At 40.5% G+C, this 23,161-nt stretch overlaps 1 protein-coding gene across 2 annotated transcripts; it reads left to right on the top strand.

Moving 5' to 3' along the window:
• The first annotated feature begins 517 nt into the window (after positions 1–517).
• Positions 518–22,924, top strand: LOC133664660 (oocyte zinc finger protein XlCOF6.1-like). Of its 2 annotated transcripts, none has more exons than XM_062069484.1 (3): positions 518–635; positions 1,098–1,202; positions 20,847–22,924. In XM_062069484.1, the coding sequence occupies exon 3, from the start codon at positions 20,897–20,899 to the stop codon at positions 22,220–22,222; it is 1,326 nt and encodes a 441-aa protein (XP_061925468.1). In that variant the 5' UTR covers positions 518–635; positions 1,098–1,202; positions 20,847–20,896; the 3' UTR covers positions 22,223–22,924. The 2 variants fall into 2 exon arrangements, with proteins under 2 accessions (XP_061925468.1, XP_061925469.1); XM_062069485.1 differs by having other exon boundaries at positions 525–635; positions 1,101–1,202.
• Positions 22,925–23,161: the final 237 nt, after the last annotated feature.

Genomic DNA, 23,161 nt, shown 5'->3' with positions numbered 1-23,161 from the left:
ACCTAATCCACGAATCTTTTATCCTCGCTCAAATTAATTGGGTAATCGTCGCTTTCTCGGTCCGAATCTCTCTCGCTGCATTGTAAACAATAGAAAAATATGAGGAGGCTATCAACTGACTACGTCACGCTACTTCCGGTAGGGGCAAGGCTTTTTTTTTTATCAGATACCAAAAGTTGCGATCTTTATCGTCGATGTTCTCTACTAAATCCTTTCAGCAAAAATATGGCAATATCGCGAAATGATCAAGTATGACACATAGAATGGATCTGCTATCCCCGTTTAAATAAAAAAAAATCATTTAATTTGGCCTTTAAAGTGATTAAAATTGTGGCGATAATAGTCACTGATTTCTTTTAACTCTACCCCTTCATGTTCATGTTTATATTGGAGTTCACTTTTACTCCTAGGTAAAATATATATTTTTTAAATATACAAAACATTTATAAAACGTTCAAAATATCACCGAATGTGACGTCATATAAGCTTTGTCGTAAAAAAAAAAAAAAAAAAAAAAGGCAATTCCAGGAAGTGACGTTGTCTTCGCGCATGCGTGCACTGATCGGGTGGAAAAGCGAGATGGCGTCTGACGGAGGAGTCCTCAAGTGGGCCTTTTAATTCTGTACTTTTGACCGGTACGTACATGTACACATGAATCCATCCATTTCCTACTGCTTGTCTCTTTCGGGGTCGCGGGGTGTGGTGGAAGCTATTCCAGCTGCACTCCGGCGGAAGGCGGGGTACACCCTGGACAAGTCGCTATCTCATCGCAGGCACAACACAGATGGACAACATTCACACTTGAGGGACAATTTAGTGTTGCTAAAGTACACATATATGTATGTGTTTAATACAGTAAACATATATGTATGTGTTTAATACAGTAAACATATATGTATGTGTTTAATACAGTAAACATCGTTATTAATTGTCCGTCTGAGCGCACTTTACGTTTCTCGTGCATGCTAGGTTAGCTTGTTGCTTAGCTTGTTAGCTGCTAACAACGAGACGCGGACATTACTAATACATCGCTAAGTAGCGAACTAATGTGAGTGTAAAGTGTTTTGATTGTGTGAAAATGTCTGAAAAACCGATAGCAGAGTACGAGGAGGGACGTTGTCCAACCAAAGACGAGAAGGAGCGACAACATCAACTACTGGACGCTGTTTTCAAGAAACATCAAGTTGTGCTACACAGAACAGGTTTGTTTACTTCTTACTCTCACATCTTTACTAACATTGTATTTGATTATATCACTATTCTTAAATATTATGTCTATGAGAAGGTAGGGCTGGGCGATATGGCCTTTTTTTAATATCTCGATATTTTTAAGCCATGTCACGATACACGATGTATATCTGGATATTTTGCCTTAGCCTCGAATGAACACTTGATGCATATAATCACAGCAGTATGATGATTCTATGTGTCTACATTAAAACATTCTTCTTCATACTGCATTAATATATGCTACTTTTAAACTTCCATGCAGAGAGGGTAATCACAATTAAGTCAATTTAGCAAAAGTGTGTTTATTAATTAAAACTGTTATCAAGCAGTGGCACAAACATTCATGTCATTTCCAAAACAGAAAGTGCAAGATTGTCAGAGACATTTGAAAACAAGCTATTAGTGCACTTTTGTGCATGATGTCACTAAGATGACTTATCAAAACAACACTAAATTAAAGTGCACTTTTTGTACAGAACGCCACTACAATAGTTAAAAACAAATAAAGTGCACTTTTGTGCATGATGTCACACAAGATATTTCAATAAGTGTCAAATAAAAATGAGCTGCATAATAGGAAATCAAATAGTGTATGTCCTTCGTTATGTGGTAGGTTCCTGCGGACGTTATCTCCTTCTGTTGTTGACTATTTGTTTCATACGGTGTTGATGTGGAAATGTTTGCCTCGGCATTTTGTTGGTGTGACACCAAACGGAGATGTTGACATGCGGAGTAAGCACTCTTGATTCTCTAGCGGGTGACTTTTCAAATGATGCTACATATTAGCAGTAATGCTACTTTTTGTAGAAACGCTTTTGCCCCACACTTGACAAATTACGGTTGTCTGTTCGATATATTCCCACTTGAAGCCAAACCACGGCCAGACGATGGACCCCCTGCGGTTTTTCTTGGGAATTAATTCTTCCTTCTATTGTTACCAGATTCGCACCTTCTTTCTCTCGTATTACCAGTCGCACCACAGCTAACTTTAGCCGTGCTGCTACGTCTCTGCTGTGTGTATACGTATGTGACGTATGTCGTGACAGTATGTGACGTGTGTAAGAATGTGCGCTTGCTGTCTGAGAAGGAGACACAAGAAGGAGTGGGAAGAGCCTGTCGTGTAATGCCAGCAGCTAAAAGCAACTGCGTGAGAACGTATACTCCGATATCACGATATAGTCATTTTCTACACTACTGTTCAAAAGTTTGGGGTCACATTGAAATGTCCTTATTTTTGAAGGAAAAGCACTGTACTTTTCAATGAAGATAACTTTAAACTAGTCTTAACTTTAAAGAAATACACTCTATACATTGCTAATGTGGTAAATGACTATTCTAGCTGCAAATGTCTGGTTTTTGGTGCAATATCTACATAGGTGTATAGAGGCCCATTTCCAGCAACTATCACTCCAGTGTTCTAATGGTACAATGTGTTTGCTCATTGGCTCAGAAGGCTAACTGATGATTAGAAAACCCTTGTGCAATCATGTTGACACATCTGAAAACAGTTTAGCTCGTTACAGAAGCTACAAAACTGACCTTCCTTTGAGCAGATTGAGTTTCTGGAGCATCACATTTGTGGGGTCAATTAAACGCTCAAAATGGCCAGAAAAAGAGAACTTTCATCTGAAACTCGACAGTCTATTCTTGTTCTTAGAAATGAAGGCTATTCCACAAAATTGTTTGGGTGACCCCAAAATTTGAACGGTAGTGTATGTGGGACAGAGACAAACCCGCGATATATCGAGTATATCGATATGTCGCCCAGCCCTATGAGAAGGTAAGTTGTCTTGTGAGGATGATGCAGTCCGTCTGGTACTTGCAACGTTTGATTGATTGAGACTTTTATTAGTAGATTGCAAAGGAAGGGACTACATTATATGAAGCAGTACAGTTTACACAGTACAGTACATATTCCGTACAATTGACCACTAAATGGTAACACCCCAATAAGTTTTTCAACTTGTTTAAGTCGGGGGTCCACATCAGTCATCATACAAGTTATACAAGTACCGTATTTTTCGGAGTATAAGTCGCACCGGCCGAAAATGCACAATAAAGAGGAAAAAACATATATAATTCGCACTGGAGTATAAGTCGCATTTTTGGGGGGAATTTATTTGATAAAACCCAACACCAAGAATATCAATCAATCAATGTTTATTTATATAGCCCTAAATCACAAGTGTCTCAAAGGGCTGCACAAGCCACAACGGCATCCTCAGTACAGAGCCCACATAAGAGCAAGGAAAAACTCACCCCAGTGGGTGAATAGACATTTGAAAGGCAATTTCAAATAAATAAAGAATAGTGAACAACAGGCTGAATAAGTGTACATTATATGAGGCATAAATAACCAACTGAGAACGTGCCTGGTATGTTAACGTAACATATTATGGTAAGAGTCATTCAAATAACTATAACATATAGAACATGCTATACGTTTACCAAACAATCTGTTACTCCTAATCACTAAATCCCATGAAATCTTATACGTCTGGTCTCTTACGTGAATGAGATAAATAATATTATTTGATATTTTACGCTAATGTGTTAATAATTTCACACATAATTCGCTCCTGAGTAAAAGTCGCAACCCCGGCCAAACTATGAAAAAAACTGCGATTTATAGTCCGAAAAATACGGTATATGCATTTGATTATTTACAATCCGGGGAGGTGGATGTGGTAGGGGGAGGGGGTTAGGTTAGTGTTGTAGCTGCCTGGAGGTGTTCTTTTAGTGCGGTTTTGAAGGAGGATAGGGATGCCATTTCTTTTACACCTGTTGGGAGTGCATTCCATATTGATGTGGCATTGAAGGAGAATGAGTTAAGACCTTTGTTAGATCGGAATCTGGGTTTGACGTTGTTTATGGAGCTCCCCCTGGTGATGTGGTTATGGCGGTCATTTACACTCTCAAAGTAGTTTGACATGTACTTCGGTATCAGGGAGGTGTAGCGAATTTTATAGACAAGGCTCAGTGCAAGTTGTTTTACTCTGTCCTCCACCCTGAGCCAGCCCACTTTGGAGAAGTGGGTAGGAGTGAGGTGGGATCTGGGGTGGAGGTCTAGAAGTAACCTGACTAGCTTGTTCTGGGATATTTGGTGTCTTGATTTGAGGGTTTCAGAGGTGCTGGGGTACCAGGAGGTGCATGCGTGATCGAAAAAGGGTTGAATGAGAGTTCCCGCTAGTCTTCATGGTGCTTTTGTTGACCAGAGAGGAGATTCTGTAGAGAAATCTTGTTCGTTGGTGGACCTTTTTGATTACGTGGCCTTGCAACCACGTGTTCTGTCAAAATTGGCTACCCGAATGTTGTGTTCTTACAACTTCTTAAATGCAAACAGACTCCAGCACAGTTTGACTACTACAGAGCGCAGCCATATAAAACAAGAGTGCCATTTGCAGTGTTTCCCATAAACTGCCAAGATACCTGTGGCGGTGGGGGCGTGGCTATGGGCGTGGTCACCATGACATCATCGAGTAATTTGCATAATTTACTACAATGATATGATTTTCTCTAAAAAGGCTAAAAAAATGTATACTTACTAATAAATAATAACAGTTTTGTTTTAAATGTCCATCCATCCATCCATCCATCCATTTTACAATATAATTACAACACTTTATGTACATATTTATGTACAGATTTGAACAATAAGTTATTCACTGAAATATATTTATTAATTGTGGTTCTTACAAAAAATATATCTTATAAAAAATAAAAGCTAAAATGTCTCTTAAAGCTCTGCCCCTTTAATTAGTGCATACTAAATAATTTAACTTTAGCCTACTACTACAACCATATTATTTACCAGCAACATAAAGTGAAACAGAGGCCGAGGTGTCCTGCCACAGTCAGTAACAAATAAACAGAAAACAGTAGTGGTCAAATACAAATAAGGCAACAAGAGAAGTATCCTACACTTCTCTTTTGTAAAGTAAATCTGAACAGCCTATATGGGCATCTACATCAACTATATGATGTGCCTGAGAAGCTGGACAGGACAAAAAAACAAAAAAAGTTTTTTATTTTTTTATTTGTGGCGGATGTAATTCTTTCGTGGCGGGCCGCCACAAATAAATGAATGTGTGGGAAACACTGATTTATATATCACAGCACACAGGTGCTTCACAGGCAGTGAGTGTCTCAGGGCATTCAACCAATCGCAACTGGACTGTTTTGATTGCCTTAGAAGATGTTTAGGCTTCATCGGTTCTCAAACCAAACAGTCCAGTTGAATGCCCTGAGATGAAAATTACCTGGATGAATGACAACATTCATAGACGGGCAGTAGTTGGTAATACTCCGCAAGGAAAAATAGGTCCATAGACTACATTTCCTCATCTTTTAGATCAGGGATGTCAGACATGTGGCCCGCGGGCCAGTTTAGGCCTGCGAACAGGTTCAATCCGGCCCGTAAGTTGAGTTTGCTAAGTGTAAGATTGAGCTGCATTTTTAAATGAAAACAACTGCTGTTCTAAATTTGTCCACTGGATGTCATCTTTGCAATTATCTTAGGCAAGCAAATAGTTTATACTGGGGCGAGCAAGTATACCAAGGGAGAGGTACACGGTAAAGCGGGGCTGTGACTCCTCCCCCTTGACCCAATGTAAAACAAACGGGAGTAAAATAAACAATTGGTAACCCCACTCAAAATGGTACATGAGGCACTGCACCTTGATGTGACAAATGAGGTAGTTGATACATAAAATAGTTTTCATGTATGCTTGATTTTGTATTTTGTTCAATCCAGGTTGGGCTGTGATTGAAAGTGTAATTGCTGTGTAGATACATTGAGATCAAGTCTAAGTTCATTTTTGAAATTGCAGAATTTTCTACTAACTTTAAGTGTTTTTTCAAGAGGATTATTTCTGATATATACATTTTCAGAATGTGCTTGTTCTATTTTGGGCCGAAGTATAACAAAGGAAACAATCTGAAGTTGTCGTAGTTGTATTTTTAAGTTATTATGCTATGATTTTACCTGTCCGACCCACGTGGGAATAGATTATCCCCCATGCGGCCCCTGAGCTAAAATGAGTTTGACACCCGTTTAAGATCAATACCACATGACCGTACATTAGAAAAGCAAATACATAAACAATTTGGCAAGCACAAATACAATTTTAGCGCAACTTTTTTTTTCTTTCATAGCGTGTTTATGTCGAATACCTTTTATGATGCATCGCAGCCCATAACAATTTTTTGAAGTCATTATAGAACTTTGAACTTATAAATTTCAGTCTTTTGGGAGGTGTTCTGCAGTGTTTCCCACACATTCATTTATTTGTGGCGGTCCGCCACGAAAGAATTAAGGCCGCCACAAAAAAAATAAAAATTTTTTATTTGTTTTTTAATTTATTTTAATTAATTTTTTTGTGTCCTGTCAAGCTTTTCAGGCAAATCATATAGTTGATGTAGATGCCCATATCGGCTGTTCAGATTTACTTTACAAAAGAGAAGTGTAGGATCAAGATTTTTGGAGCTCTTTGTTCAGTGGATCAGATGTTTGATGAAGCTTTGTGTCTAACTACCACCACTACTGTTTTCTGTTTATTTGTTACTGACTGTGGCAGGACACCTCTGCCTCTGTTTCACTTTATGATGCTGGTAAATAATATGGTTGTAGTAGTAGGCTAAAGTTAAATTATTTAGTATGCACTAATTAAAGGGGCTGAGCTTTAAGAGACATTTTAGCTTTTATATTTTTATAAGATATATTTTTTGTAAGAACCACAATTAATAAATATATTTCAGTGAATAACTTATTGCTCAAATCTGTATATAAATATGTACATAAAGTGTTGTAATTATATTGTAAAATGGATGGATGGACGTTTAAAACCAAACTGTTATTATTAATTAGTAAGTATACATTTTTTGAGCCTTTTTAGAGAAAATCATATCATTGTAGTAAATTATGCAAATTACTCGATGATGTCATGGTGACCACGCCCATAGCCACGCCCCCACCGCCACAGGTATCTTGGCAGTTTATGGGAAACACTGGTTCTGTGTCTTACAGGATAGTGTCTCTGAACTGGAGTAATCTCAGGGCTAACAGAGTCCTTCTCTGGAACAACAGTCCCCAAGAAAGTCTCTTTTACAGGTGACATATTGGTGGGTGCGATATTGGTGGGTGCGATGTTTGCGGTGCGTGTTTCCAAGTTTGGTTGTGCATTCAGAATTTGATCCATGTGACGTCCCCAGGTCTGCCCTCCAATGTCAACTGTAGACGTTAGTGGTCCTGATCTTGTTATTTTTCCAGGGGTCCACTTGTCTCCTCTGTAGTCCCAAGCCAGGACTTCTCGTCCAGCCTCAAACTGTCTTGCAGATGTATTTGACATTTGACTAAATTGTTTGTTCTGCACCTGCCTCTGCAGACTTGTTTTTAGGAGATCGATGCGGAACCTCAGGTTCCTTCCTTGGCACAGAAGTGCATACATTTGATTTGTTGTTGCATGGATTGAGTTTCTGTAGACAAGGAGGAAGTTGTCCACCTTGTGCTGAAGAGAAATGTCCTCCTTTTTCATTGCTTTGATGGGCTTTTTAAGGTTTGGACCAACCTTTCAGCTAATCTATTTGTTGCTGGATGGTAAGGTGCTGACTTGATATGCTTGATGCCATTTTTCTTTGTGAACAGATTGAGCTCTTCTAAAGTGAATTGTGGGCCGTTATCACTAACAATTTGTTCAGGCAGACCATACCTGGAAAATATGGATCTTAGAGTGTTCACTGTTTTTTTTTATGTTGCTGATTTCATTCGTATAACCACAGGTGGCATGGCCTTTAGAAATGGACCAGCAAAATCAATATGTATACGTTGCCATGGTGAGGATGGCCATTCCCAAGGGTGAAGTGGTGCCAGTGGTGGTGCATTCTGAACTCTGTGGCATCCCAAACAGCCTTTGATGATATTTTCTAACCGTCTGTCTATCCCTGGCCACCAGACGTACCATCGGGCTAGACTTTTCATCTTAAAAATGCCATGGTGGCCTTCGTGAAATGTCTGTAACACTCAAGCTCTTAGTCTCGATGGAACCACCACACGATCTGTTGATCTGGTCTTGTTGCCTAGCGTCTCCATGAGCTGGCATTATATTATTATTATATTTAGTTTGTCTCTGGGTTTCTTTGTTTGTCACATGCAGCGGCTTTAGGACTTCTGCGTGAAACATTTCTGCAGGGTTAAAGGCCTACTGAAAGCCACTACTACCGACCACGCAGTCTGATAGTTTATATATCAATGATGAAATCTTAACATTGCAACACATGCCAATACGGCCGGGTTAACTTATAAAGTGCAATTTTAAATTTCCCGCTAAACTTCCGGTTGAAAACGTCTATGTATGATGACGTATGCGCGTGACGTCAATGGTTGAAACGGAAGTATTCGGACACCATTGTATCCAATACAAAAAGCTCTGTTTTCATCGCAAAATTCCACAGTATTCTGGACATCTGTGTTGGTGAATCTTTTGCAATTTGTTTAATGAACAATGAAGACTGCAATGAAAAAAGCTTTAGGTGGGATCGTGTATTAGCGGCCGGCTACAGCAACACAACCAGGAGCACTTTGACTTGGATAGCAGACGCGCTATCCGACGCTAGCCGCCGACCACATCTATGATCGGGTGAAGTCCTTCGTCGATCGCTGGAACGCAGGTGAGCACGGGTGTTGATGAGAAGATGAGGGCTGGCTGGCGTAGGTGGAGAGCTAATGTTTTTAGCGTAGCTCTGTGAGGACCCGTTGCTAAGTTAGCTTCAATGGCGTCGTTAGCAACAGCATTGTTAAGCTTCGCCAGGCTGGAAAGCATTAACCGTGTAGTTACATGTCCATGGTTTAATAGTATTGTTGATCTTCTGTCTATCCTTCCAGTCAGGGGTTTATTTCTTTTGTTTCTATCTGTAGTTAAGCCCGATGCTATCACATTAACTCCGTAGCTAAAGTGCTTCGCCGATGTATTGTCGTGGAGATAAAAGTCACTGTGAATGTCCATTTTGCGTTCTCGACTCTCATTTTCAAGAGGATATAGTATCCGAGGTGGTTTAAAATACAAATCCGTGATCCACAATAGAAAAAGGAGAGAGTGTGGAATCCAATGAGCCCTTGTACCTAAGTTACGGTCAGAGCGAAAAAAGATGCGTCCTGCACTGCACTCTAGTCCTTCACTCTCACGTTCCTCATCCACGAATCTTTCATCCTGGCTCAAATTAATGGGGTAATCGGCGCTTTCTCGGTCCGAATCGCTCTCGCTGCTGGTGTAAACAATGGGGAAATGTGAGGAGCCTTTCAACCTGTGACGTCACGCTACTTCCGGTACAGGCAAGGCTTTTTTTAATCAGCGACCAAAAGTTGCGAACTTTATCGTCGATGTTCTCTATTAAATCCTTCCAGCAAAAATATGGCAATATCGCGAAATGATCAAGTTTGACACATAGAATGGATCTGCAATCCCCGTTTAAAAAAAAAAAAAATCATTTCAGTAGGCCTTTAAAGGTAGAAGCTTTTTCCTCTGTTCTTGTTGATAGTGGCAGACGTGAAAAACTACCGTATTTTTCAGATTATAAGTCGCAGTTTTTTTCATAGTTTGGCCGGCAGTGCGATTTATACTCAGGAGCGACTTATGTGTGAAATTATTAACACATTAGCGTAAAATATCAAATAATATTATTTATCTCATTCACGTAAGGGACTAGACGTATAAGATTTCATGGGATTTAGCGATTAGGAGTGACAGATTGTTTAGTAAACGTATAGCATGTTCTATATGTTATAGTTATTTGAATGACTCTTACCATAATATGTTACGTTAACATACCAGTTGGTTATTTATGCCTCATATAACGTACACTTATTCAGCCTGTTGTTCACTATTCTTTATTTATTTTAAATTGCCTTTCAAATGTCTATTCTTGGTGTTGGCTTTTATAAAATAAATTTCCCCCAAAAATGCGATTTATACTCCAGTGCGATTTACACTACCGTTCAAAAGTTTGGGGTCACCCAAACAATTTTGTGGAATAGCCTTCATTTCTAAGAACAAGAATAGACTGTCGAGTTTCAGATGAAAGTTCTCTTTTTCTGGCCATTTTGAGCGTTTAATTGCCTCCACAAATGTGATGCTCCAGAAACTCAATCTGCTCAAAGGAAGGTCAGTTTTGTAGCTTCTGTAACGAGCTAAACTGTTTTCAGATGTGTGAACATGATTGCACAAGGGTTTTCTAATCATCAATTAGCCTTCTGAGCCAATGAGCAAACACATTGTACCATTAGAACACTGGAGTGATAGTTTCTGGAAATGGGCCTCTATACACCTATGTAGATATTGCACCAAAAACCAGACATTTGCAGCTAGAATAGTCATTTACCACATTAGCAATGTATAGAGTGTATTTCTTTAAAGTTAAGACTAGTTTAAAGTTATCTTCATTGAAAAGTACAGTGCTTTTCCTTCAAAAATAAGGACATTTCAATGTGACCCTAAACTTTCGAACGGTAGTGTATATATGTTTTTTTCCTTCTTTTATTATGCATTTTCGGCCGGTGCGACTTATACTCCGGAGCGACTTATACTCCGAAAAATACGGTATCAGCATTACAGTGTTGTTTGGTTCCTTTATATTCAAGATCGTAGGAATGGGCTCCTAAAAAAATCGCCCACCATTGAAAGTGAATTGCTGACATTACAGGGATTCCCTTTCAAGGGCTAAAAATAGACAAGAGAGGCTGGTGGTCTGTCACAAGAGTACATCTTTGTCCATAGAGGTAATGGTGGAATTTTTTCATCCGCCATACGAGACTAAGGACCTCACGGTGAATTTGCGCGTAATTGCGTTATGCGCTTGTCAATGATCTTGAAGCAAATGCAGTTGGTCGTTCAGATTTAGCTCTCATAACAGGGAATAAGCGGTAGAAAATGGATGGATGGAACATGTGATATAATCCAAAAATTACCATAGGGGCTTGCGTCGCAGGCCAGCCTAATGTTTTTTTCTGGGTCATAATGAGTGAGCAGTTCATCGGATGGTATCAACCTTTTTGTCTCCTTTGTCACATTCTTTAGACCGACCACTTCCGCTTTGATCCACTCTGCAGTAGGGCGTTGAGTAGGTGCAGCGTTGTCACTACGTTTGTGATAAAAATAACAAGGTCCAAATATGACCTCAGCTGTGACACATTTTCTGGTTTTCGTGCCTGCAGTACGGCTTCTGTTTTGTCTTTTGATGTATGCAAGCCATGCTTATCAATAGTGTTCCCGCAGTAGGATATTGCCTGCTTAAAGGCCAACTGAAAGCCACTACTACCGACCACGCAGTCTGATAGTTTATATATCAATGAGGAAATCTTAACATTGCAACACATGCCAATACGGCCGGGTTAACTTATAAAGTGCAATTTGAAATTTCCCGGGGAACTTCCGGTTCAAAATGCCTTTGGAGGATGACGTATGCGTGTGACGTCGCGAGGTCCACGGAAGTGTTTGGACCCTTTTGGACACAATACACAGAGCTCTGTTTTCTTCGACAAAATTCCACAGTATTCTGGACATCTGTGTTGGTGAATCTTTTGCAATTTGTTTAATGAACAATGGAGGCTGCAAAGAAGAACGTTGTAGGTGGGATCGGTGTATGCGGCTGGCTGTAGCAACACAACAAGGAGGACTTTGTTGGATAGCAGACGCGCTAGCGGCGAACTCACCTTGACTTCCTACGTCTCCGGGCCGCCGACCGCATCGTTGATCGCTGGAACGCAGGTGAGCACGGGTGTTGATGAGCAGAGGAGGGCTGGCTGGCGTTGGTGGAGCGCTAATGTTTTTATCATAGCTCTGACGAGGTCCCGTTGTTAAGTTAGCGTCGTTATCAACAGCATTGCTAGGCTTCGACAGGCGTCGAATACACATTAACCGTGTATTTACATGTCCAGTGTTTGGTTCGGTGTCTCCTGATAGTAGTATTGTTGATCTTCTGTCTATCCTTCCAGTCAGGGATTTATTTATTTTGTTTCTATCTGCATTTGAGACAGATGCTATCACGTTAGCTCATGCTATAGAGCTTCGTCGATGTATTGTCGTGGAGATAAAAGTCACTGTTAATGTCCATTTCGCCTTCTCGACTCTATTTTTCAAGAGGATATAGTATCCGAGGTGGTTTAAAATACAAATCCGTGATCCACAATAGAAAAAGGAGAGAGTGTGGATTCCAATGAGCCAGCTTGTACCTAAGTTACGGTCAGAGCGAAAAAAGATATCTCTTGAACTGCATTCTAGTCCGTCACTCTAACGTTCCTCATCCACGAATCTTTCATCCTCGCTCAAATTAATGGGGTAATCGTCACTTTCTCGCTCCTAATATCTCTTGCTCCATTGTAAACAATGGGGAATTGTGAGCAGCACTACCGCTTGTGACGTCACGCTACTTCCGGTATGGGCAAGGTTTTTTTTATCAGCGAGCAAAAGTTGCGAACTTTATCGTCGATTTTCTCTACTAAATCCTTTCAGCAAAAATATGGCAATATCGCGAAATGATCAAGTATGACACATAGAATGGATCTGCTATTCTCGTTTAAATAAAAAAAAAATCATTTCAGTAGGCCTTTAAAAAAAACTCACATTTGTTTCTCATTGCATGGAGGCCATACTCCTTCAGTTTGGCAAGCACTTTGCCAAGGTTTCTCCAGGTGTTCGTTGTCATCTTTTCCTGTTATTATGTCCTCAAGGTAACAATGTGTACCTGGGATACCTTGAAGGACTTTACGGCTAATACCGAAGCACACCCATGTGTTGCTATGCTCGAAAAAGAGTTCCTCAGTGTTCGCTCTTACAATAAGAATGTTGCTACAGCTTTGTTATTATACAGGTTACGGTAAAGGAAGTATTTTTGACGGTTTTTGAATGCATTTGTAAAGTGGTTAAGAGGTAGAATTGATTGCTCCCATTAGCTGCATTGCTAGCCACCAAGAACGAGTTAGAATGCAAAAAAAAACGATTACCGTTTTTTCCGTACTGCTGATGAATGGTCTATTTTTAATAATAATAATAATAATAATATTTTATTTGTAAAAAGCACTTTACGTTGAGCAAACAACCTCAAAGTGCCACAGTGTTAAAAAAAGAAAAAGAAAATAGTAATAATAATAATAATAATAATAAAAAAATAATACAAATAAATAAAATATAAAACTAGAAACAGCCCAATAGCTAGAACCAGCATGCATATCTATAAAAAGGCTTTTTTTAAAAAGATGGGTTTTTAAGCCTTTTTTAAAAGCGTCCACAGTCTGAGGTGCCCTCAGGTGGTCAGGGAGAGCGTTCCACACACTGGGAGCAGCGGAGCAGAAAGCCCGATCTCCCATAGTTCGTAGCTTTGTCCTTAGTGGTTGGAGGAGGTTAGCCTGTTTGGAGCGGAGGTGTCGTGTGCAGGATTTGGGGGTGAGCAGTTCTTTAAGGTAGACGAGGGCATTTCCATGGAGGCACTGGTGAGTTAGTAAGGAGATTTTGAATTCAATCCTGAGTAATCTTTTTTCATATATAAGGCGCACCAGATTATATGACGCATTAAAGGAGTCATATTAGTATTTCTTTTTTTCTAAATTTAAACACTTCCTTGTGGTCTACATAACATGTAATGATGGTTCTTTGGTCAAAATGTTGCATAGATGATGTTTTACAGATCATTTTCAAGTCGCTTTCTGACTGTCGCTTCAGGATGCACCGTTTTGTGGGCGGTCTTATTTACGTGGCTCACCTTCAGCAGCGTCTTCTCCCCGTCATCTTTGTTGTAGCGGTGTAGCGTGCAAGGACGGGGTCTGGAAGAAGTGTCAAAAGATGGAGCTAACTGTTTTAATGACATTCAGACTTTACTTAAATCAATAACAGGGCAGCATCTCCTCATCTGCCGGAAATGTGTCCTGTAAAAAACCTTCCGACTGGAACTCTCTAATACTAAGGTTCTTTGGGTGAATAATTTAAACTCACTACACCGGTATGTTTTATTGCTTTCATGGCGAGTTTACTGACAGATATAAGTATGAACTTTACACTACTTTATGTTAGAAATGGCAACTGCGGAGGATGAATATCCCATAACAAGAAGATAGAGAAAAAGAAAAAGCTTAAAGGCCTACTGAAAGCCACTACTACCGACTACGCAGTCTGATAGTTTATATATCAATGATGAAATCTTAACATTGCAACACATGCCAATACGGCCGGGTTAGATGAGTAAAGTGCAATTTTAAATTTCCCGCGAAATATCCTGCTGAAAACGTCTCGGTATGATGACGTATGCGCGTGACGTCACGGATTGTAGCGGACATTTTGGGACAGCATTGTGGCCAGCTATTAAGTCGTCTGTTTTCATCGCAAAATTCCACAGTACATCTGTGTTGGTGAATCTTTTGCAATTTGTTCAACAAACAATGGAGACAGCAAAGAAGAAAGCTGTAGGTGGGAAGCGGTGTATTTCGGCCGGCTGCAGCAACACAAACGCGTAGCATTGTTTACATTCCCGAAAGATGACAGTCAAGCTTTACCATTGGCCTGTGGAGAACTGGGACAACAGAGACTCTTACCAGGAGGACTTTGAGTTGGATACGCAGACGCGGTACCGTGAGTACGCATGAGCTGCAGCTTCCAAACATTTGATCGCTTGCCCGTACGTGCGTACCGCTATGTGCATGTCACGTACGTAACTTTGGGGAAATATATGTGCTGTATGAACTTTGGGGAGGTGAACGGTACTTTGGGCTGTGGGATTGAGTGTGTTGTGCGGGTGTTTGAGTTGTATTGGCGGGTTATATGGACGGGAGGGGGGAGGTGTTTGTTATGCGGGATTAATTTGTGGCATATTAAATTTAAACCTGGTTGTGTTGTGGCTAATAGAGTATATATATGTCTTGTATTTATTTACTGTTTTAGTCATTCCCAGCTGAATATCAGGTCCCACCCGCCTCTCACAGCATCTTCCCTATCTGAATCGCTTCCACTGCCCTCTAGTCCTTTCACTGTCACTTTCCTCATCCACAAATCTTTCATCCTCGCTCAAATTAATGGGGAAATCGTCGCTTTCTCGGTCCGAATCGCTCTCGCTGCTGGTGGCCATGATTGTAAACAATGTGCGAATGTGAGGAGCTCCACAACCTGTGACGTCACGTGCATATCGTCTGCTACTTCCGGTACAGGCAAAAATATGGCAATATCGCGAAATGATCAAGTATGACACATAGATTGGACCTGCTATCCCCGTTTAAATAAGAAAATCGCATTTCAGTAGGCCTTTAACTACGGTGTCGGCAAGGACTACAAAGGCGGACTCGCTCAATTTTTCAAGACTTATGCAGATCCCAAATACAGATCAGCAGGTACCAGAAGGTAAGAAAAGTTGCTTTTGCATAATATTGCGAAACAAAACGCCAGACAATGTCTTGCCTATACACACATCATAGTAATACTCCTATGTTTAATGCGCCCACAATCCTTCAAGCGGTGTGGCTTCATAGCTTACCAAAGTCGTACTAAAACATTTTGAGATTTTTGAGTGCCGTGTGTAATGTTCTATATTTTCAATGGAACATATAAAATGTTGGTGTTGTTTACTTGACTCATATTGCCATCATAGTACAGTCTACACGTATCTTATGTTTGACTGCCATCTACTGGTCACACTTATTACACCCATACTTGCCAACTTTGAGACCTCCGAATTCGGGAGATGGGGGGGTTGGTGGTAGCGGGGGGGTGTATATTGTAGCCCGGAAGAGTTTGGGCTGCAAGGGGTTCTGAGTATTTGTTCTGTTGTGTTTATATTGTGTTACGGTGCGGATGTTCTCCCGAAATGTGTTTGTCATTCTTGTTTGGTGTGGGTTCACAGTGTGGCGCATATTTGTAACAGTGTTAAAGTTGTTTATACGGCAACCCTCAGTGTGACCTGTATGGCTGTTGACCAAGTATGCCTTGCATTCACTTATGTGTGCGTAAAAGCCGCATATATTATGTTACTGGGCCGCCACGCTGTTTGTATGGCGGAAAAGTGGACGTGACGACAGGTTGTGGAGGACGCTAAAGGCAGTGCCTTTAAGGCACGCCCCCAATATTGTTGTCCGGGTGGAAATCGGGAGAAATTCGGGAGAATGGTTGCCCCGGAGATTTCCGGGAGGAGCACTGAAGTGAGTCTCCCGGGAAAATCGGGAATGTTGGCAAGTATGCTGGGAGCAGGTGGGTAAAGTGTCTTGCCCAAGGACACAACGGCAGTGACTAGGATGGCAAAAGCGGGAATCAAACCTGGAACCCTCATGTTGCTGGCATGTCCACTCTACCAACCGAGCTATGCCGCCCCCTTTTGTATGAAAATAGACCTGAATAGACCTGCTACTCTTCAGTGCGCCCTATGGTTGGAAAAATACAGTAGACTAAAATATTTTTGAGAAAATAAAAAAACTGGAAATGATGTAAAATGTTACTGCATTTGTCAGCAACTCAATTAGGAGCCTTTGTAACCCATTTTAAAATGGTTCTATTATCAATTCTATAAAAAAAATGAACTGGCCCCGCCCCCCTGGCAACACGGTGTTAACGCATATCGGCCCACACGCACGACACATGCGGTCATGTCCCACCCTACACCCCGACCCACCATTAAAGGCCTACTGAAATGAATTTTTTTTATTTAAACGGGGATAGCAGATCCATTCTATGTGTCATACTTGATCATTTCGCGATATTGCCATATTTTTGCTGAAAGGATTTAGTAGAGAACATCGACGATAAAGATCGCAACTTTTGGTATCTGATTAAAAAAAAAAGCCTTGCCTGTACCGGAAGTAGCGTGACGTAGTCAGTTGATAGCCTCCTCATATTTTCCTATTGTTTTCAATGCAGCTAGAGCGATTCGGACCGAGAAAGCGACGATTACCCCATTAATTTGAGCGAGGATGAAAGATTTGTGGATGAGGAACGTTAGAGTGAAGGACTAGAATGCAGTGCAAGACATATCTTTTTTCGCTCTGACCGTAACTTAGGTACAAGCTGGCTCATTGGATTCCACACTCTCTCCTTTTTCTATTGTGGATCACGGATTTGTATTTTAAACCACCTCGGATACTATATCCTCTTGAAAATGAGAGTCGAGAACGCAAAATGGACATTCACAGTGACTTTTATCTCCACGACAATACATCGACGAAACACTTTAGCTACAGAGCTAACGTGATAGCATCGTGCTTAACTGCAGATAGAAACAAAATAAATAAACCCCTAATTGGAAGGATAGACAGAAGATCAACAATACTATTAAACCATGGACCTGTAACTACACGGTTAATGCTTTCCAGCCTGGCGAAGCTTAACAATGCTGTTCTTACGACGCCATTGTAGCTAACTTAGTAACGGGACCTCACAGAGCTATGATAAAAACATTAGCGCCCCACCTACGCCAGCCAGCCCTCATCTGCTCATCAACACCCGTGCTCACCTGCATTCCAGCGATCGACGGAAGGACGAAGGACTTCACCACGATCATCCGTGCGGTCGGTGGCTAGCGTCGGCTAGCGCGTCTGCTATCCGAGTCAAAGTCTTCCTGGTTGTGTTGCTGTAGTCCGCCGCTATTACACCGATCCCACCTACAACTTTCTTCTTTGCAGTCTTCATTGTTCATTAAACAAATTGCAAAAGATTCACCAACACAGATGTCCAGAATACTGTGGAATTATGAGATGAAAACAGAGCTATTTTGTATTGTATTCAATGGGGTACCGATACTTCTGTTTCACTGGTTACGTCACGCGCATACGTCACCATCCAAAGACGTTTTCAACCAGAAGTTTCGCGGGAAATTTAAAATGTCACTTTATAAGTTAACCCGGCCGTATTGGCATGTGTTGCAATGTTAAGATTTCATCATTGATATATAAACTATCAGACTGCGTGGTCGGTAGTAGTGGCTTTCAGTTGGCCTTTAAACATTTCAGCAAGATCGGAGCGTGTGTAAGGAAGTTATTACAGTTAACATTTTCCACCCCAAGGGGGCAACAATGGCCCCATTGCAGTGATGCAGTTAAATCCCACCTAATACTCAAACCCACCATCAAATATTTTGGGAAAGATCAGAGAATGTATAAGGAGGGTTCTACTGTTAAAGTTTTTCATCACAAGGGGGGTGATAAAGGCGCCTCAGTAGTCATGCAGTTGCGTTCCACCCAACACCCCGACCCACCAACAAAAATGTCTTCAAGTGTAAGCATGTGTAAGGAAGTTTCTACGTCGCCAGGCTCTGCTTTTTGTCCATAGATTTATCAGATTAAATTTTTTATTATCTATAGCAGGGGTGTCAAAAGTGTGCCCCGGAGGACATTTGCGGCCCACAGCTAATGTTTTAAAGGCCCACGGCACATTCCAAAAATACTATTAAAATAAACAAAAACATAACAAAAGTGAAATAAAAAAGCTTAAAGGTTAAATGTAATTTAGAAAAAGTTGCAATGTTGACTAATAAAACAAAGTAGTTTTTTTTTCTTTCAAACTGTCATTGCTCAAAACATAATATTGAATGAAAATCATTGTTATTATGAATTATTGACCTATCCAAGGTTCCCATTATTATCAAATATTCCACTAAGAAAAATATTTTTGGTGGAAGATTTTGCAAATTTGGTAAATAAATAACCCAAAAATTTATATTTTGTTGTTTTCTTACTGTACCGAAAATGAACCGAACCGTGACATCTAAACCGAGGTACGAACCGAAATTTTTGTGTACCGTTACACCCCTAGCGTCCCGTCATGGTGGACATCTCCTGCGTCGTTGTGTCGATTAGTAAAACTGTAGGAGGGGCTAATTTTTTCTAATTTTAAAGGTGGCGCAAGATAGCCAATTTTGAAATTTCATTTTCGGGACCCCAAAAATATTAAATTTATCATCATCATATTTGCAACTGCAAATAATGCAAATAATGGGGAGTTTTCGTGCATACAAAGGACCTCAAAAAGGGGTCCAATTGTACAGAAGAAAAAACACAGCATTTTCAATCGGGCCCTGGCGAATTGAAAAAGCTGCTCGGACCCTAATAATATATCACAGTATACATTTGGCCGTATCGCCCATCCCTAGCAAAATTGGTCTTCTTTTCCTGTGTATAATTTAAAGAGCGGCGTGTTTGTCCCCCACGGAGATGTTGGACTGGTTCATACAATAAATTGTATTTAAAGGCCTACTAAAATGATTTTTTTTTATTTAAACGGGGATAGCAGATCCATTCTATGTGTCATACTTGATCATTTCGCGATATTGCCATATTTTTGCTGAAAGGATTTAGTAGAGAACATCGACGATAAAGTTCGCAACTTTTGGTCGCTGATAAAAAAAAGCCTTGCCTGTACCGGAAGTAGCGTGACGTCACAGGTTGAAAGGCTCCTCACATTTCCCCATTGTTTACACCAGCAGCGAGAGAGATTCGGACCGAGAAAGCGACGATTACCCCATTAATTTGAGCGAGGATGAAAGATTTGTGGATGGGGTACGTGAGAGTGAAGGACTAGAGTGTACAGTGCAGGACGTATCTTTTTTCGCTCTGACCGTAACTTAGGTACAAGCTGGCTCATTGGATTCCACACTTTCTCCTTTTTCTATTGTGGATCACGGATTTGTATTTTAAACCACCTCGCATACTATATCCTCTTGAAAATGAGAGTCGAGAACGCGAAATGGACATTCACAGTGACTTTTATCTCCACGACAATACATCGGTGAAGCACTTTTGCTACTGAGGTAACGTGATAGCATCGGGCTTAACTGCATATAGAAACAAAACAAATAAGCCCCTGACTGGAAGGATAGACAGAAAATCAACAATACTACCAAACTCTGGACATGTAACTACAAGGTTAATGCTTTCCAGCCTGGCGAAGCTTAGCAATGCTGTTGCTAACGACGATATTGAAGCTAACTTAGCTACGGAACCTCGACAGAGCTATGCTAAAAACATTAGCTCTGCACCTACGCCAGCTCTCATCTGCTCATCACGACCCGTGCTCACCTGCGTTCCAGCGATCGACGGTACGACGAAGGACTTCAACTGATCACCGATGCGGTCGGCGGCCCGGAGACGGAGGAAGTCAAGGTGAGGTCGGCGGCTAGCGCGTCTGCTATCCATCTCAAAGTCCTCCTGGTTGTGTTGCTGTAGTCCGCCGCTAATACACCGATCCCACCTACAACTTTCTTCTTTGCAGTCTCCATTGTTCATTAAACAAATTGCAAAAGATTCACCAACACAGATGTCCAGAATACTGTGGAATTTTGAGATGAAAACAGAGCTTTTTGTATTGGGTTCAAGGGCTCCGAATACTTCCGTTTCAACGATTGACATCACGCGCATACGTCATCATACAAAAACGTTTTCAACCGCAAGTTTAGCGGGAAATTTAAAATTGCACTTTATAAGTTAACCCGGCCGTATTGGCATGTGTTGCAATGTTAAGATTTCATCATTGATATATAAACTATCAGACTGCGTGGTTGGTAGTAGTGGCTTTCAGTAGGCCTTTAAACGCACTGAATGCCATAGTGACTGAAACATAGCTGGACATTTCTAAAGCATGTGTTTGTCTTCTTGTGTCTCACAGGCGTCTGTGAAGAACATCTTCTACCTGAGCAAAAGGAGTAGAGCTTCAGGATGCAGCAGGAGGAGCCACAGCCCTCTTACTTCAAAGAGGACGACAAGGACCCACTGACCCCCCATTTTAAAGAGGAGGAGGAGGAACACGGCATCAGTCAGGGGGGAGAGCAACATGGGTGGTTGGAGGAGTTCCCAGTGATTCGGGTTATTGTGAAAGGTGAAGATGATGAGGTCAAAGGTGAAAGTGAGAAGAAGAGAGAGGCGGAGCCTCCAAGCAGCAGCTCAACACAACACATGACAACAGAAGCTGATGGAGACCACTGTGGAGGATCACAAGCAGACAAGCTCTTAGCTCCACTATCAGATAGTGAGGACACAACGTCACACTCTCCTGACACTGACGATGAAGACTCTGATGATGATGATAAGACATGTCACACTGACAACGCACGCTTTAAGTGCACTCACTGTGACAAAACCTTTAAATACCATTGTCATCTGAAAACACACATGAGAAGACACACTGGAGAAAACCCCTTTAGCTGTTCAAAGTGTGGTAAAGGTTTTGCACGAAAGGATGTGTTGAAAGAACACGCGAGAACGCACACTGGAGAAAAACCCTTTGCCTGTCCAACGTGCGGTAAAGGTTTTGTAGCGAGTCAAAATTTGAAGGTACACATGAGAACGCACACTGGAGAAAAACCCTTTAGCTGTCCTATGTGTGGCAAATGTTTTTTAACAAGTCAAAATTTGAAAGTACACACAAGAACGCACACTGGAGAAAAACCTTTTTCTTGTTCAGTCTGTGGTAAGGATTTCAATCTAAGCGAATCTTTGAAAGTACACATGAGAATACACACTGGAGAAAAACCTTTTACCTGTTCAATCTGTGGCAAAGGTTTTATCGAAAAGAAAAGTATGATGAAACACACAAGAACACACACTGGAGAGAGACCTTTCACCTGCTCAGTATGCGGTAAAGGATTTGCACAGTCTCAGTATTTGAAAAGACACACAACATTGCACACTGGAGAAAAACCTTTGCCCTGCTCAGTATGTGGTAAAGGTTTTGCATTAAGTCAACATTTGAAATTACACATGAGAGTGCACACCGGAGAAAAGCCTTTTGTCTGTTCAATCTGCGGTAAAGGCTTCGTTCGGAGGAACAATTTGAAAGTACACTTGAGAACGCACACCGGTGAAAAACCTTTCTCCTGTTCAATCTGCGAGAGAAGCTTTTGCGACCGATCATACTTTGTAGCACACATGAGAACACACACCAGAGAGAAAGTGTTGAGGTGCAGCGTGTGTGGTGAAAGGTTCTCCTATCAGTACCAGTGTGACAAACACAAGTGTGCTGGTGAGAACAGCAGCAGCCAATAAAGTTGCAGGACTTAAAAAAAACAAAAAACTGTCAAGACTTTGACTTTCTAACAAAATCAGCACGTGTGACATCATTGTTGTGTAACACAATCTTGTTAATATGCTTCGAAAAGATATTCGAAATGAGTGTTTTTTCAGTCAAGTACGTGCATTACTATACAACATGGTGTACTTTTACTTAAAAATGAACAGAACAATTTGAAAAGGTGAGTAAACGGTACAAAACAAATGTTACAATAAAAGTTTTTGTGTATATATATTCATAATTCAATGTAATACTTATTCATAATAGTGTTTTTATAGGTATTTGAAGTACATAATTACATATTTTCATTTCTAATGATTCAGAAGATGAATCCCTCGTAGTTCATATTTACTGGTTCACATCTGAAACATCATCTGGACCACTTCTGGAAGCGTATTATTATTTACTTTATACATCATTTTAACAGTTGTCTTATATACAAGATAATTATTAACTTTTAAAATGCGTGACTTAATCATTTGTTGGGTCTCCGTAATCCATTCTATTATCTTTATTACTCTCTTCTGTAATATGATGATTGTGTTGTGATGGTTTTACATGTATGTTCCCAAACCTTTATGGAATATATAAAAGAGAGAAGGTGGCAGAAGGTTATGAAGAATGGTCTTGTTTTTAAGAATCTGCATATGTGAATAAAGAACATTTACCCATGACAATTGTTGTTTAAAAACTTTTTTTTTTTTAAATTAAAATCCCAGAAATTTAGCAATTTTAGAAAACAAGGACATGTTGAGAGTGTTGGGGAGAAGCCAAAAATGTACATCATCCTGCAGGGCTTTACTGTACATACATTCATCAAATCTATGTATTATTTATACATGATTTGTATTCAATCGTGATTGATTGATTGATTGAGACTTTTATTAGTAGGTTGCACAGTGAAGTACATATTC

This window comes from Entelurus aequoreus, linkage group LG14 (assembly GCF_033978785.1).
Source record: "Entelurus aequoreus isolate RoL-2023_Sb linkage group LG14, RoL_Eaeq_v1.1, whole genome shotgun sequence".
Classification (NCBI taxonomy): Eukaryota; Metazoa; Chordata; class Actinopteri; order Syngnathiformes; family Syngnathidae; genus Entelurus; species Entelurus aequoreus.
Note: the sequence above shows the minus strand (reverse complement) of the source record. Positions and strands in the feature narration are given on the sequence as shown.